Source organism: Mustela lutreola, chromosome 4 (genome assembly GCF_030435805.1).
Source record: "Mustela lutreola isolate mMusLut2 chromosome 4, mMusLut2.pri, whole genome shotgun sequence".
NCBI lineage: Eukaryota > Metazoa > Chordata > Mammalia > Carnivora > Mustelidae > Mustela > Mustela lutreola.
The window spans coordinates 195,518,460-195,533,076 of record NC_081293.1 but is presented as its reverse complement, the minus strand read 5'-3'; the positions used below and the strand labels follow the sequence as shown (position 1 = coordinate 195,533,076).

Below are 14,617 nucleotides of genomic sequence, written 5' to 3'. Positions count from 1 at the left end.
GGAGATCATGGGTCATAATGTGGGTGGGCCTCACCTAATCAGCTGAAGGCCTTAGGACCAAAAACTGAGGATTCCTGAAAGCAGAGGGGTCCTGCCTGGGGTTCTAACCAGCCAGCCTGCCCTATGGAACTTGGATTTGCCAGCCACAATCACAAGAGCCAATTTTTTAAAATAAATCCCTCTCTTGCTCCTTCTGATGATGTTTCTCTAGAGAACTGTGACACATATATTCTGTATAAACCTTCAAGTTGTTATTTTTGAGTCTCTCCTATTCAGAATTTGGTCAGAACCAATGGTCATATTGGGTGGTATCTTCTTCCTTCCTCCTCCCAGACACATTGACTCTCTGGGCCTAAGTTCCAAGTTCACTGTGACCTCAGGGCCTTTGCACCAGTTGTTTCCTCATCTAGAACAAGGCCCCCCTCCCCTTCAGTTCTCAGCTTCACTGTCCCTCTGTGGTGAAGTCTTACCTCTCCACCTGTAGGAAGCAGCCACTCAGTCATGCTGTCACAGCATCCTATTAAATGAATTAAAATGAATCCCTCCCTCGTAGGTCTTGTTTGTTCCATATTATTTATTGGCTTATCTCTCTCTTTCCATTAGAACCCAAGTTCCCGAGAGCAGGGATGTGTCTGTCTTGTTCTCCAGTGAATCCTTCATATCTGGAATACTGCCAGTGCCTAGGAGGTACTCCATAAGCATTTAGATGAATTGATTCCAGAATTTGATTTCCCTTTAAAATGAGTTCATTATTGAAATAATCTCAATTAGTTTTGGGAGCTAATCATATGTTGTTGGGTTGGTTTTTCACCTGTAATCATTCTTACTAACTATCGCTAGAAAGTGTTCTTTCCCTGACTTGTCCTAAGTGTGACTTCTTCCAAGCTTTGGAGTTTGTTCCTCGTCCTGAGGTCCTGGCTCTCAGGGAGTAATCTCACATTTACCCTCTGTGTCATTCTGAAAAGCCTGTCCTTGCGTGCCATGTCAGCTCTCATCTTCCTAGGCTTAAGAGTTTTATCTTCCAAATTTCTGTTTCTGACACAGAGTAACTTCAGTATTTTCGTCCTCTTGGCCCTTTTCATGTCTGTCATATCGTAGTTGAAATTTCAGAATTGTGAATTTCTGTTTTTTGGAAGACATGAATAACTTTCTCATGCTTTAGGTCAGGGGACTCAAAAGAAACGTTTTCATTCCTTTGGTGAAGACTCGGTATCTGTGTTCATTTCCTTACCCTGTCCCGAGAGATGTTACTTACCATACGCCCAGCAGATGAACTAAGATGAATGGAAAGACCATGGCAGTGTGATCTGAAAAGAAAGGTTGTGTTCTCTTCCGGTCCTTTGTAGGCATGCTGGGTGTGTTTGTGGACGTGGGGATGGCTTGCTGCTAGACAGTGACCGTCAGGCATAAGGATTATTTAGCTCAGGCTTCAGTGATTTCATGGTTTGAAGAGTGACCAAGGACAAGTGAGCATGAGCTAATGGTTACTCATACCATTTGCTGTCAAGAGTTAGCTTTCTGCATAAATCCATACAAACTCTTTCTCAAAAGATAACGCAATTATTCCTTTTCTCGATGTTCTGGTAGGCCCATCATGCCATGTCACCACTGACAAAGAGTCCCATCTCCTCCTGCAATTCTCCCTTCGGCCTTCTCTCCTTCTCTACCCCCCATTCATGAAGCAGATCCTGTCTTGTGCCCAGTGAAGTCACTGTGCTCGCGGAAATCACCCATCTCTATTTCCACGTGGTTTATGGTAGGAGGCACCAGGAATGGAGGTGAGGGTGCTGTGCCTCACACCTTCTTGGTGGAGATGCCAAGGTCTAAAATGCCTGCTCTCAAAATCTGTTGTGAACTTTTGTAAGTGCTGGCTCTCTTTGCTCAAGGGGAACTGACGACATTTCCCTCTGCCTGTTGGGTCACAATGGTAAAGCTGGATAATCACCAAGAACCTCATGGTATAACTTTCTGGAAGACTGGAGTGTCGTTTCTGTAGACTGGCCTTGGGCATTGCTAAAGAACAGAGAGGTTGGGCTTTTAACTGGGCTTCACACTTATTTGGTGTAAGTTTAAATGCGTTACCGAGCATTGATTAAAAGGAAATGGCTTCCCAATGTTAACTGAAGACCAGCACGTGGGAATAATAACTTAGGACCACAGCTCTTAATGCACGTGGAGTGCATTTAGAAAGACGCGAGCCTTTGGACATGCTGTAAATCTGTGCTATCTAGTTGACTGGCCTGAATCCATTGGTCCATTATCCAGTGTTACTGTCTCATTCCAGACAAGGCTCAGAATGGATTCGGGACATCACTTAACTCTAACCACATTTTATCAAGCTGTGTGTAAGTTAACCCCAAACATGAAGCCAATATCCATTATGCTACCTTAAGAAAACCAGGAAGGTTGGTGGGGGTGGGGGTTGGTCAGAGAAGGTTAACAATGAAAACATCCATTGAAGACACATCTGTGAGGAGTGACTGCATCTCTTCCATTTTGAGAAAGATTATCTTCCCAACAGATGTGTATTTCAGTGCTTGGAACTTTCTTTGCTGACGGTTGAAAACTGCTTCTAAGAGAATCATGTGGAACAAAGCACAAAGGATCGCTTTTTAGGATAATTAAAACTATTTTGGATTTTTTATTTATCAATCTGGTTTCTAATATAATTTCAGTTAAATGAAAGACATTCACAAAGAATATTAGGCATACATACATAGTTTCCTTCTTTCATTCTATGTTACATGCTGTTGCTTTTAGAGAGTGAACTTTTGGGTCATTTCACAGGGTGGAATCCTAATCGACTTTACAGAAAGAATACTTAGCCCAGCTTTCCATAACCCTGACCTCCGCAGTCACCATGCTCGCTGAAAAAAACATAAAAACCCAACCGAACTCAGAATCAGTAACATCTGAATGGTTTTTTGGCCCACATGAGAGGATGTCTTCCTAGCCATGTCAGAACCCAGCAGTTGCTGTTTCCAATAAACTGAGCCTTGGAAATGTTGCAGGCCCATCTGTGTAGACCTGCTCTTAAAGCACGTTCTCATCTGGAAAGTGAACTTGTAAACGCGCGTTGGATATGAATTCCTGTGTGCTCACGTATCTCTACTACCCTTTTGCCAGTCTTTGCTCCACGGGAGACAATCAACTTTTTGATACGGTTTCCCTATTTCATTGACTATGAGTGTGACATACCATTGGTATCCAGAAAATACTGCTGTGAAAGAAATCTATTCTAGAGTCACCAATATTATCATGCAGGGTATGTGTGGTGTAGGCAAGGTGGCACTAGGCTATGCGAAAAAATCCCATTTGTTTCTCATGTTGTCTAATGTGTGAGCCAGCCCAGGGGCACCGGGAGGGGGTGCGTGTGTAAGCTGTCAGTCACGTCTGCATGGGAGCTCTGGGTTTTGTGCACATGAAGTTCTGATTTCTCTGGCCTTCGCCTGTTGCATCTCCCAGGGTTGACAAGTTAGCTCTCGGGCAGTCTCCTTAATGAATAATTGGACAGTTGTAGAGCAATTGTCTCCTAAATCTGTACAGTTCCGGATGTGGCCACATTGTTTCCTTGGCGGGATTAAGAACCAAAGGCCAGAAAGTAAATCTTCCAGTAGGCTCCCTTGACTTGGGTCTTTATATGTGGATGTCAAAGTATGCTGCCCTCAAGAAGGCATGGCACCTCACATTTGGTCTTTTTAAGTAGGCAGAACTGTATCCCCAATACAGGGCCAAGAGGGACTGAGGTTCAGAGGCTTGACCCAGGTCACATAGCAAGTCGGGGAGAGAGAAAGGGTTAGGACTCTATCAGCTGATTCTCAGGGTCCATCCTCACCAAGACATCACATTAAACATGGCACCCATTGGTTTTAGCCCAAGTCGGCTAGAACCGTTGTGTTTCTCCTCAGTTTCAGGATCAGTTGGTTCTACTGCCACTAGTAACCTAGGACCCATTTTGGCTGGCTAACTGGAATTCAATTTAATAACTCCTTCCTCTCTTTTTGAAAACTGCTTGACGGGATGGTGAAAAGGTAACAGTATTAAGAGGTTTAAATTAGGTGCTTATTGTTTGGAGGCACAAACAAAATGTTTACACCATACAAGAAAAGAAAGGGAGAAAAAGAGTTAGTGGGAGGATTGAAAAAAAAAAAATCCTGTTATAGAAGGAAATAGAAGTTTCTTCTGGACAAACACTGACATCGTGTTTTCATAACTGGTAGCTACTCCTTCCGTAAGTGCTTCCTATGGTTTGTCTTGGTGCCCAGCTTTCTGCTGGCTTCTGGGGGCTACTCCATAGACATTCAGGAATGGCCCAAGATCTCTTTTCTTCATGCCAATTCTTCTTCTGCACCTCTGAATCCCTGCTCCTGTTAGTAAAGGATGCTTGTGGAGCAAATGGAGGGCAATAGGAAACTGTCCAACAAAATGCACTTCAAACCCTTGTTTCTAGCTTCTTAATAAAAACTTGCACAAAACAGTCTTCCTCTTTCTCTCTTTGTCCTTTATTCTTTTTTTTTTTGAGCAGTTGGTTGAAAGTCAGAAGGGGAAACAGGCTTCTGGATTAAGATTCAGAGAACTTGACAACACAACCTCTCACCTCCTGAGCTAGTCTCCTTGGGGTCTAGGGAATATGTTATTTTGAGAGCTGAGAATGGCACGGATTTTGCTTTCAAAGTCCTGCTCCTCCCTTCTCAAAACGCAGATGCTTGCTCTATGCCCAGATGGTGTTTCCTGCACTGATCGCCCTCACTCGACCATCAGCTTTTCCCAAAAGTGTACGGCAGCCTCTTGTCTCTAAAAATTTTTCTTTCTGGGGGTTTGTTTAATCTGTTCTTATTATTTAAAGGGGCTACCGCCAGCCTCTTTGGACTCACTTGATCAGATCCTGGGATAAAAGAGGTTCACACTGTGTGGAATGTGACTGACAAGCAGGACTAGGCACTGAGTGTGGGTCACAATGTCAGGGCTGTCCAGGGGGCACTATGCTGAGCTTTCAAGGGAGGGGGCTGGAAAAAAGAGAGGCTTCCTTATCTTCCCATGAATTATTTACCATTTAGAATGTACTGGATGTGGCCTTCACCAAGACCCTGAGGACTTTCGGTGAGGACCACAATTCCAGAGAGAAGACGAGGATTTCCAGCACTTACTTGGCACTTAACTTAGTTACTTAATACCTTATCCACCTTTCAGTGTCTTGTCTGCTAGCCCGACTGTACCCCCCCTAAAATGGAAAAACTGTGTCACATGTATGTCTTAATGATGGTGACACGGGAGACCCACTGATCCCTCTAAGTCCTTCCGGCGCCCTGGGTTTGCAAACTTGGTGAGAGAAGGGTTGGGTTTTGTTCTTCATCTTTAATGGCAGGAAAATGGGAAGAAGAGAGGCAAGAGAGAGAGGGTGAGAACATTTTAGCGTCAGGGGCTGTCTTTGATTGTTTTGACGCCTTAATCACTTTGGGAAGAAAGGGGAAGTGCAGAGACGATGCATAAAGATGAACGCTATCATGGGAATTGCACGAAGTAATCAGTTTCCATCTGGCATTACGGGTTAAGTGTAAAAGTAATACCTAGGAAATAGGTTTGAAAAATCAGAAACATTTCTACTAAACATAATGGTTAAAATCTGCTTCTGTCATTTGACAATACATGAAAGAACCCTTCATGGTGGTTATCTTGGTTAAATAAATAGGCTTTGTTTTGAATACGTCATTCGTAAAAGCTGTATTCTTAAAAACTGGTTCAGCTGCTTAGTCATACCACGTACTTCTCATTTGACAATGTGTTTATGGAATAATGATTGAGACTTTTTTAAGTTAAGTGTGTTTGTGATTGTGGCTGAGGTCAGCAACTGTAAAGGGGGTTCCCTTTGGTTCTGTTACCTTGACTTTAATGGGAATTAACCTGTTCGATGTCTCCTTTGGAATGTGTAATGTACCAGTACAATATGCCATGGGCAACTCTAGATAATATTTTTCATCACCCAAGAAGCTGAGATCCTCCAATAAGTTAGGCATACTGAGGATTTTGAAAAACATGTATATATAACCTAACAACCAGAATTTCCATCTCACTGAGGCACACTATCAGAAAAATAGCAACAATACCTTTTTAATCTCATCTTACCCCCTTCCAGGAAAAGGAAAAAAGGGATCCTTTTTAATTCCTCAGAATGTTGGAGTCTGAAAAAAAATTTTAAGAGTACTTATTAAGAGCCTGAACTAAAATGATCATAAATGGTAGTCATCTTAGAAATAACTTTTGTGTGGTTTTTACAAATAAATAAATGAAATTATTATTTTTTTGGGTGCTTCAATAGGAGCTTTGTCCCATTTGTTTACAAAGTCAATCATTTTTAAATAAAATCCAGGAGTTATTTGTTGGAAAAAGTTGATCAGGATTCCTGATTAGACTGATGTGTAGCTATCTACATGTGTCCATTCTCTGAGAGGCAAGCATCAGTTACCAGGTTTGTCATGAACCTGGTTCAAATGTATCTGTCAAAGATATCTCCGAACATGGCAGTGTGTCTATTTAGGATGGAACAGCAGTTCATGGAGTAGATGGTGTAAAATATGGCAGCGTTTTCCATATGATTCCGAGTAAAGCAATAATGATAGCAAGCATAACTTGGCTTTATTGTGGTATGTCCATTCAGAGGACCTGGTCTGCTAGGATTTTGTCACAGGGGCTTCAGAACTAGAGATTTAAAGCAAATTAGAGTAACCTAATTTATGCATTCACTAGAGAGTGTCCATACTCTTGCTACAACTATAAAAGAAACAGAGCGAGCAAATCATTAACATCTGGCTCTAATTCCCCATTGAGATGCCCCCCCAAACATACAACATAACCTAACATGTTGCAGGTAAAGCAGAGGAGAAATCTTTTGTAACAGCTGTTCACCACTGGATTATAGCTGACAGTCACAGACAGTGAATAGGTCTAGGACTACACACAAGAACAGTACTGGCTTGTAGAATTTGATGAAAGATACACCAACAATCCCAACAGAAGACTACTTCCCTGGTTCTTAATGCTTCTCTCTGTTGTGTTGGTTCTGTTGTTACACAGCAGGGACCATGCTCTCTTCCTTCTTTCCTTCCTGTTTCAGGCGGGAGCTCTCAGAGAATTGGCATAGATTGAGGACTCTTTGAAACCTGGCAGATAATATGTTCTCTTTGCCCCTTTCTTTCCTTTTCCAATTTACAGGACACGAAAAGAAATACTGTATGAACACGAACTAGTTACTACGATAGCCCATTACAAATCGACTATATGCAAAAGAAAGAGAATGCTGGAGGCCATGAGCATCAGCTTTTCTCAAGAAAAAATATCCACATTCTAAGGGCTCTTAAAAATGTAGAAAACTTGCCCTGTTACCATGGGTTTTTTAGAACACCTCTAAACACACACAAAAGAAGATGGTATTACCTACAAATTTCAACCATTTCTTAAACTCTAAAAGCATTTTTTGTATTATTTTGAGTTGATACAGAAGGGGAACCTCAGCTATAAAGAAATATTAAAAAGTTTTTTTTTGTGTGTGTGGCAATCCGTCTCCAGAATTTTCTGTTGCTTGCCTCCCCCAACTTGTGCTGATATTTTAAGGATGTGCTCAAGAGTATGAAGTAGGGTACTTTTGTCCCTTTCTCTCCTCCCTAATAACTCGCCCTTCCCTCTCCCATAGCCAAAGAGCCACCCCTCAGATGAGCCATTCCTTTTTGCTCTCATCAATGGTCTCTGTGAAATTGGGGTCGTTGTTCATGATGGCGGCGTCGGCGCTCTCTGCAGACTCTGCTCCCTTTGCTTCATTGGTGTGGTAGGTGCCCTTGTGGCGGAACATGTAGCGAATGAGGAAGACCAAGGTGCAGAGAATGGTGAAAATCACCACAGCGATGACTCCTGGTGGAGACAGGAGAAGCGCTGGTCATTAAACAAACCTCAGACTCATCTCTCCAACACCACCTCCCCCAGGTGCCTGGGTTCCCTCAGACACCACCCTCCCCCATACAGAATACAAAACTCCAAAAAGGAACTGCAACAGAAATGGACAGGACTGAAAGGAAACAGGATCAATTTACAGCTGTGTTAATTGATAGGCAATTAAACAGACAGGAGGAACCACTGTTCAACCCATTTAAAAAGCCCAGCATCATCTTGATACCAAGACGAAACACATCACAAAAAACCAAACCAAAACAAAAAAACAAAAAACAAAACCACAGAGCAAGAGTCCCCTTCAGTAAAATTTTAGCCAATCAAATCCAGCAATCAAAATTTTAGCCAATCAAATCCAGAAAAGAATATCTTGTGATTAAGTGGTGTTAATTCTAGGAATGCAAGATTGGTCTAACATGAAAGGAATAAAGTGATGTAATTTACCACAATGAAGAAAAATACAGGAGAAAAAGCACCAGACAAGCTTCAACCTCCATTCATTATAAAGCATCTCAGAAACCATCAATAGAAGGGAACTTTCTCAACCTGATAAAAGGTACCTGTGAGAAACCTACAGCTAATATCGTAATACCAAAAGAATAAATGGATTTTCTCTAAAATATGGAACAATGGAAGAATGTAGTTCTTTCAATGTACTGGGAGCCCAAGTCAATGCAAGAAAATGAATAACAAAGAAAGAAAAAGGTGCAGATTGAGAAGAAATAAACATTTTCTTTATTCTCAGGTGATACGATTATCTGTGTAGAAAATCCTAAGGGGTGGGGCGCCTGGGTGGCTCAGTGGGTTAAAGCCTCTGCCTTCGGCTCAGGTCATGATCTCAGAGTCCTGGGATCGAGCCCCACATCGGGCTCTCTGCTCAGCAGGGAGCCTGCTTCCTCCTCTCTCTCTGCCTGCCTCTCTGCCTATTTGTAATCTCTGTCTGACAAATAAATAAATAAAAATCTTAAAAAAAAAAGAAAAAAGAAAATCCTAAGGGGTATGTTAAAAAAAAAGTTTCTAGAACTAAGAATACATTTAGCTAGGTCATAGGAGAGATATAAAGTCAATATACAAAAATCAATTGTGTTTTTATATACTAGCCAAAAATTGTTGGAAAAATATTGCTAGTAATAAAGTAATAAAATAATACCATTTATAATTAAAACAACCCAAATACAATTGTTCAAGGCTATGTACTCAAGACCATAAAACCTTACTGGGAAAAATTAAAGATGTCAGTAAATGGATAGATAGATCATGTTTAAGAACTTAAGTACCCAATATTGTTTAGATGTCCATTTATAGATCTAACACAATCTCAATGAAAATGACAGCAAAATTTTTTTTTTGGTAGAAATTTATAAGTTGATTCTAAATTTTATTGGGCAATGCAAAGCATCCAGAATAGCCAACATGATTTTGAAAAACAAAAATGATATAGCTGGAGATTAAAGAATTATGCAGTAAAGCAGGCATGGTCTTGGGTAAAGATAGATATATCTATATATCCATATATATATCCCAGAAAAAAGACATATACATATATGGCCTATTGATTTTTGGCAAAAGCTCCAAGGAAATTAAATTTGGAAAATATGGTCTTTTCAACAAATGGTCTTGGAATAACTAGTATTAATTTGGAAAACAATGGCTTTGACCTTTATACCACACTATATAACAACTCAAAGTGATGACAGACTTAGTAACAGAAACCACAGCTATAAAAGTTCTAGAAAAAAACACAGGAGAAAAAATCTTCACAACCTTGAACAGGTATATTTAAAAGAATTAAAAAAATCACAAAGTATAAAAAGATTTGAAAAACTGGACTTTATCAAAATTTTAACCTCTTGCTTTTCAAAAAATACCACTAAGAAAATGAAAAGGAATGTCACAGGCTGGGAGAAAATATTCACAATACAGATGTCTGACAAAGAACTTAAACTATCTAGAATATAAAAAACTATTTTAACTCAAAAGAAGAGGTAAAACAATCCAGTTAAAAGATGATGAACACCCTGCTTGTGTTCCCTCTCTAGGTATGTTTCTTTCTGTCAAGTAAATAAATAAAATCTTAAAATCTTAAAAAAATAAAAGATGACCAAATAGTTTTAAACAGACATTTCACAAAAGATTTATAAATGGCAATAAGCATGTGAAAAGATGCTCAAAACAAGTGGTCACCAGAAATCGCCACTAAAACCTCAATGAGTCACCACTACTCATCCACCAGAGTGGCTAAGATTCGGAAGCCTGAAAATACCAAGGGTTGATAAGATTGTGGAGCAAAGCTAACCTCCCAGATAGTAATTATGGGAATGTAAAGTGGTTCAACCATTTTTGGAAAACTGGATAGCAATTTCTTACAAAGTTTAATATCCACTTTCTAGAACACACAGCAGCTGTGCTGCTAGAATTACCAAAGAGAAATGAAAACTTATGTTCATAGAAGGCTTCAACAAGCATATTCATAGCAGCTTTATTCAAAATAGCTGCAATCTGGAGACAAACCAAACAGCGACAGGAAAGCAGACTAAACAAATGACAGTGCGCTCACACAATAGAATACAACTTGACAATTAAACTATCGATCCATGCAGCAACGGGTAGTTCCAGAAACACTGTGCTGAGCAGAAGTAAGGCACCGCAGGTGGCATACTCTAGGATTCCATTTAGGTGAAGTGCTAAAGGAGGTAGAAGTCATCTACGAGACATAAAGCAGATCAGAGCTTGCCTTGGTTGGGACTGGGATGGGGAAAAGGATGGGCACAAAGCGCTTCCGAGGATGGCGATGCCCCGTCGCCTGGCCGTGGTGGGGGTTATGGCTGTGCCCGTTTGACTCGTCACTGACCTGCTCCATGTGAGTAAGTCTGCTTTATACGTCAACAAAGTTGATCTTAAAAAAGCAAAAATCAGTGAGGATAGGGACCTTGATAAGATCACGCCAGAACTTTGGACAATGTGATTTAAGCAGCGTTCTGAATGTATTCTAGTTCTAGAAGCATCTACTATCTCCATGTGGAAAAGAAACCTACTGGCTGAGCCAAGGTGACTGGCTGGGCTCAAAACTGCTGACATGTTGACCATAGTAGCAATACTCAGACAGGCAGGAAACATCCTTGTGAACCAAGACAGAAGGTGCAGGCAGGGAAGGCGGCTGTGGGCAACAGGGATGTCCGTACTCACCCAGACAGGAGGGTCTGTGTTGGGAGAGTTCCATCATTCTGCTGTTGTCCGTGGTGAGAAAGAAGGCTAGAGTATTTTAGATACCCTAGCTTATTCAATTCCGAGGAGTTTTTATTAAGACAACTCAAAGCAGACCGGCTTAGTCCTTCCTACTTCTGGAGTAAGTTATCCTGGGCCATCTGGGAGGGGAGGGACTCAGAATGGAAATGAAAGGGGATGGGGCCGTCCTGGCGGCTGCACGCTGACCTCCCTGCCTGGTCAGGTGTTGGCTAGCTCCGCACCCCTCCTTTATTTATGGATCAGCAGTGAAAGGCAGCTAGGTGTCCGCACATCCATATTCTACAATCTTAAGTCATATTTAATTAGCAAAATGAATCAGGTAAAAATCTACATGACTGTTTCCTTTACAACTATGATTTTATTGAAATTTTTACTTTCCACAGGGGAGTAGCGCACATGAAAGCCTATTCTGTAAATCACTCACCTCCAATGATAGCCGAGTTTCTGTTGACTCCATTTCTTATAGCTTGACCTTGGCCTGGATTATATGGAAAATCGGCACTGGCTGCGGAGGAAGACATGAAACAGTCAAATGTAAGAGTCAAGGATACCAACAATCCTCCCAAATTTGATGGGTATTTCTGCTTTATTTTATTTTATTTTTTTAAAAGTAGACTCTATGCACAACTTGGGGCTTGAACTCACAACCCTTGGACCAGGAGTCGGATGCTCTACCGACTGAGCCAGTTGGGTGTCCTGATGCACATTTTTTCATACAACTTCCAGACGAGATGTCAGTTTTAGACAGACCATCTTGTTATCATTTCCACAAGGTCACAGCTCCTCTGTGCCTGGGTTTGCCTGGTTCTCCCTGACATGAGGCCCAGAGAAGTGCTGTAAAGCCTTTGGAGGAATGTTAGAGAATCAGAACTCTCTCTCAGCCTGTTCCCACTCCAGGACAGGCAGACTTACGTACTAGAATACTTTTTCTTATGTTTGGCTGAAATCTGCCTCCTATCCACTTTTATCCCATTCATAACTGGTGACCTTGACTATTTTTGTAGAGCTTTTTACAGCCTATAGTATTAGCTTAAAAAGGAATCATTTCTTTAAATTAATATTCTACACATTCCTATCAAAACAGTACATGTCAGGAATTTGTACAGGGGTAAAATTTCCCAAGAGTTGAGAATAACATAAACCGTCTAATGAAATTTGTTTCTTTCCCTATTTAAAAAAAAAAACAACAAACAACAAGTGGTATTAAATTCCAATCTTCTCTAAGATGTATTTCAAGGCAAACAGATCCTGAAGCCTTTCGATGGGTCTTCATTAACCAAACAAACCAATTTAGCTTCAAAGATGGTTCTACATTCACTGGGCTTCTGTTGGAGAAGTTACGGTTTCAGGCAAACACTCCTACAGAAGCAGCTTCTCCTTCAGCACATTACCTTCGTCTAGTCAGAGCCATGGCTACTGGACGGCATCAGAGATTAAAAAAAAAAATTAAACTAGTTGTTTGGGATAACTCCATGTGCACAGACCGAGCAAAGAGGCTTAAGTTATGATTTAAGGAGAATCTCACGGGGGACTCAGGTTTTCCAAGGCTCATCCCTGAGCTCTACTTCTAAAGATTCCCAGCATAATGAAGAAAGGACGTAGGGGCGCCTGGGTGGCGCAGGCAGTTAAGTCTCTGGTTTCGGCTCTGGTCACGATCCCAGGGACGGAGTCTTGCATCGGGGTCCCTGCTCAGTGCGGAGGCTGCTTTTCCCTCTGCCTCTCTCCCCTGCTCATGCTCTCTCTGTCTGTTAAATAAATAAATAAAATCTTAAAAAGAAAAGTAGGTGAGCCTTTCTTCTCCTTTTCCCTAGCAAATAGGGCGACCAAAGAGAGCGATTTCAGATTCCACCAGCAAAGACTATTTAACCCTTTCTCTCTTCAACGTGATATTCTTACTTAAGACCAGGAAAATTATCCTTTCCTGGATGCATCATATTCCAGATCAGCTTGGCCATCAGTGTCACTCATACCTGCTGATTTGTTTAAAACACAGACACTAAGAAAGATACAAATGAAAGAGAACTTATCTCTGAGTCCTCGGGACTTTTCCTATCCCCTTCCCTCCTTAGCTGGTGGATGTGGGAGAGAACTTTTGGTATTATGTGCTTATTTTAACTGGTCCAACCCTAAATCTAGGGAGAAGGGAAAGGGGCAGAGCCAACATGGACTGCAGCGGGGTCCAGCAACTCTCCCCTGCCCTTCAGGAGTTTCTGGGATAGACGGCATGGACTGATACTCAAAGCCCAAGGGTCAGCCCATCGATGCAATGATCTTGCATTTATAGGCTCCTTGCTTGATGTCATAAACATACCCTGTATGAGTAAAAATGGCTTACATAAAACAAATAATGTTTTTAGAAACCTCAGTTTCTTCTATAAACCTGAGCTTTCTCTTGAGAGAAGTATTATTGCTAGATGTGACAAATGAATGTATTCAATCATTCAACACATCTTTCCAGAACGCCTGCCGTATGTCAGGCACCATTCTATGTGCTGGGGATACACAGTGAACAATAAAAAAGATGAAAATCGTTATTAATGAGAACTTTCCGTGCCCCGTTGAAGGGTTTGGTTTATGTAGTCAAAACACTCATCTAAAGCATGGATGTGGTTATAGTTATGACCCTATATATTTTCAGTAAATTGCCTGAAATTGCTTTGTAGTTGCTGTGTTGTAACTCATACACTCACAGGGCCACAGTAAGATCTGGTTATTAATGCACGTAATTCCCTGGCATAAACCATCCTTCCAAGATGGAGAGGCTGAGGGTTTCTTTCCAAGGATGAAAGCTTATACTTTCAGTGCTCATCCTTGATGTAGTTTCCAGGCCTTCTGACAATGTAATCACTCTTCTCTGGACACGATTTAGTCCATGTCCTTCTAGAAAGTCATCAAGCTTGTAAGTGGCCCAGCTGGGATTTAAAATCAGGCAGGATTAATTCCCATCCTGCCTTTGGAGGGCTGGGAAGAGACAGCCAGGTGAGGAAGTCCCAGGGTTCAGACAGATTAGCTGGGGCAGGACCCAGGGGAGGAGGAGCCTTTTTAGGGGATGAGGGAGAGAAATCTGGTCTGTCTTGGACACACTGAGTTTGAGAGGCCTGTGGGACACCCAGATGGAGAGATCTACTGGACATTTGGTATTTGATGAGTGACTTCTATTTCCCATCTCTTTTTGATGAACACAGAAATCTCCTCACTACTTTGAAATAATATGAACCTTCAAAATACATTAAGCATGGAGACAAAAAATTACAGTGGCAATTTGGTTATTATTCTCTTGTGTGACATTCATGATATTATGAAACTGTTTGTTTTTCTGCTTTGGGTAATGCGGATGTGGAAGACAGCAGGCTTTCTCTCTGCTTCCAAACCTACTTTATGGGCTTTGCATCTCTGGCTACAAAGCTGCAGAAAAACACAGATGTCTAGCAAT

At 41.3% G+C, this 14,617-nt stretch overlaps 1 protein-coding gene across 1 annotated transcript in view; it reads right to left on the bottom strand.

Moving 5' to 3' along the window:
* Nucleotides 1-2,616: 2,616 nt before the first annotated feature.
* The window catches only part of CNTNAP2 (contactin associated protein 2), a 1,947,395-nt gene continuing 1,935,394 nt past the window's right edge, over nt 2,617-14,617 (bottom strand). The window contains exons 23-24 of the mRNA XM_059172148.1: nt 11,609-11,689; nt 2,617-7,902 (exon numbers count right to left, since the gene is read on the bottom strand). Coding sequence (XP_059028131.1) covers nt 7,703-7,902; nt 11,609-11,689 — 281 coding nt within the window. The 3' untranslated portion in view covers nt 2,617-7,702. The remainder of the gene's footprint in view (nt 7,903-11,608; nt 11,690-14,617) is intronic.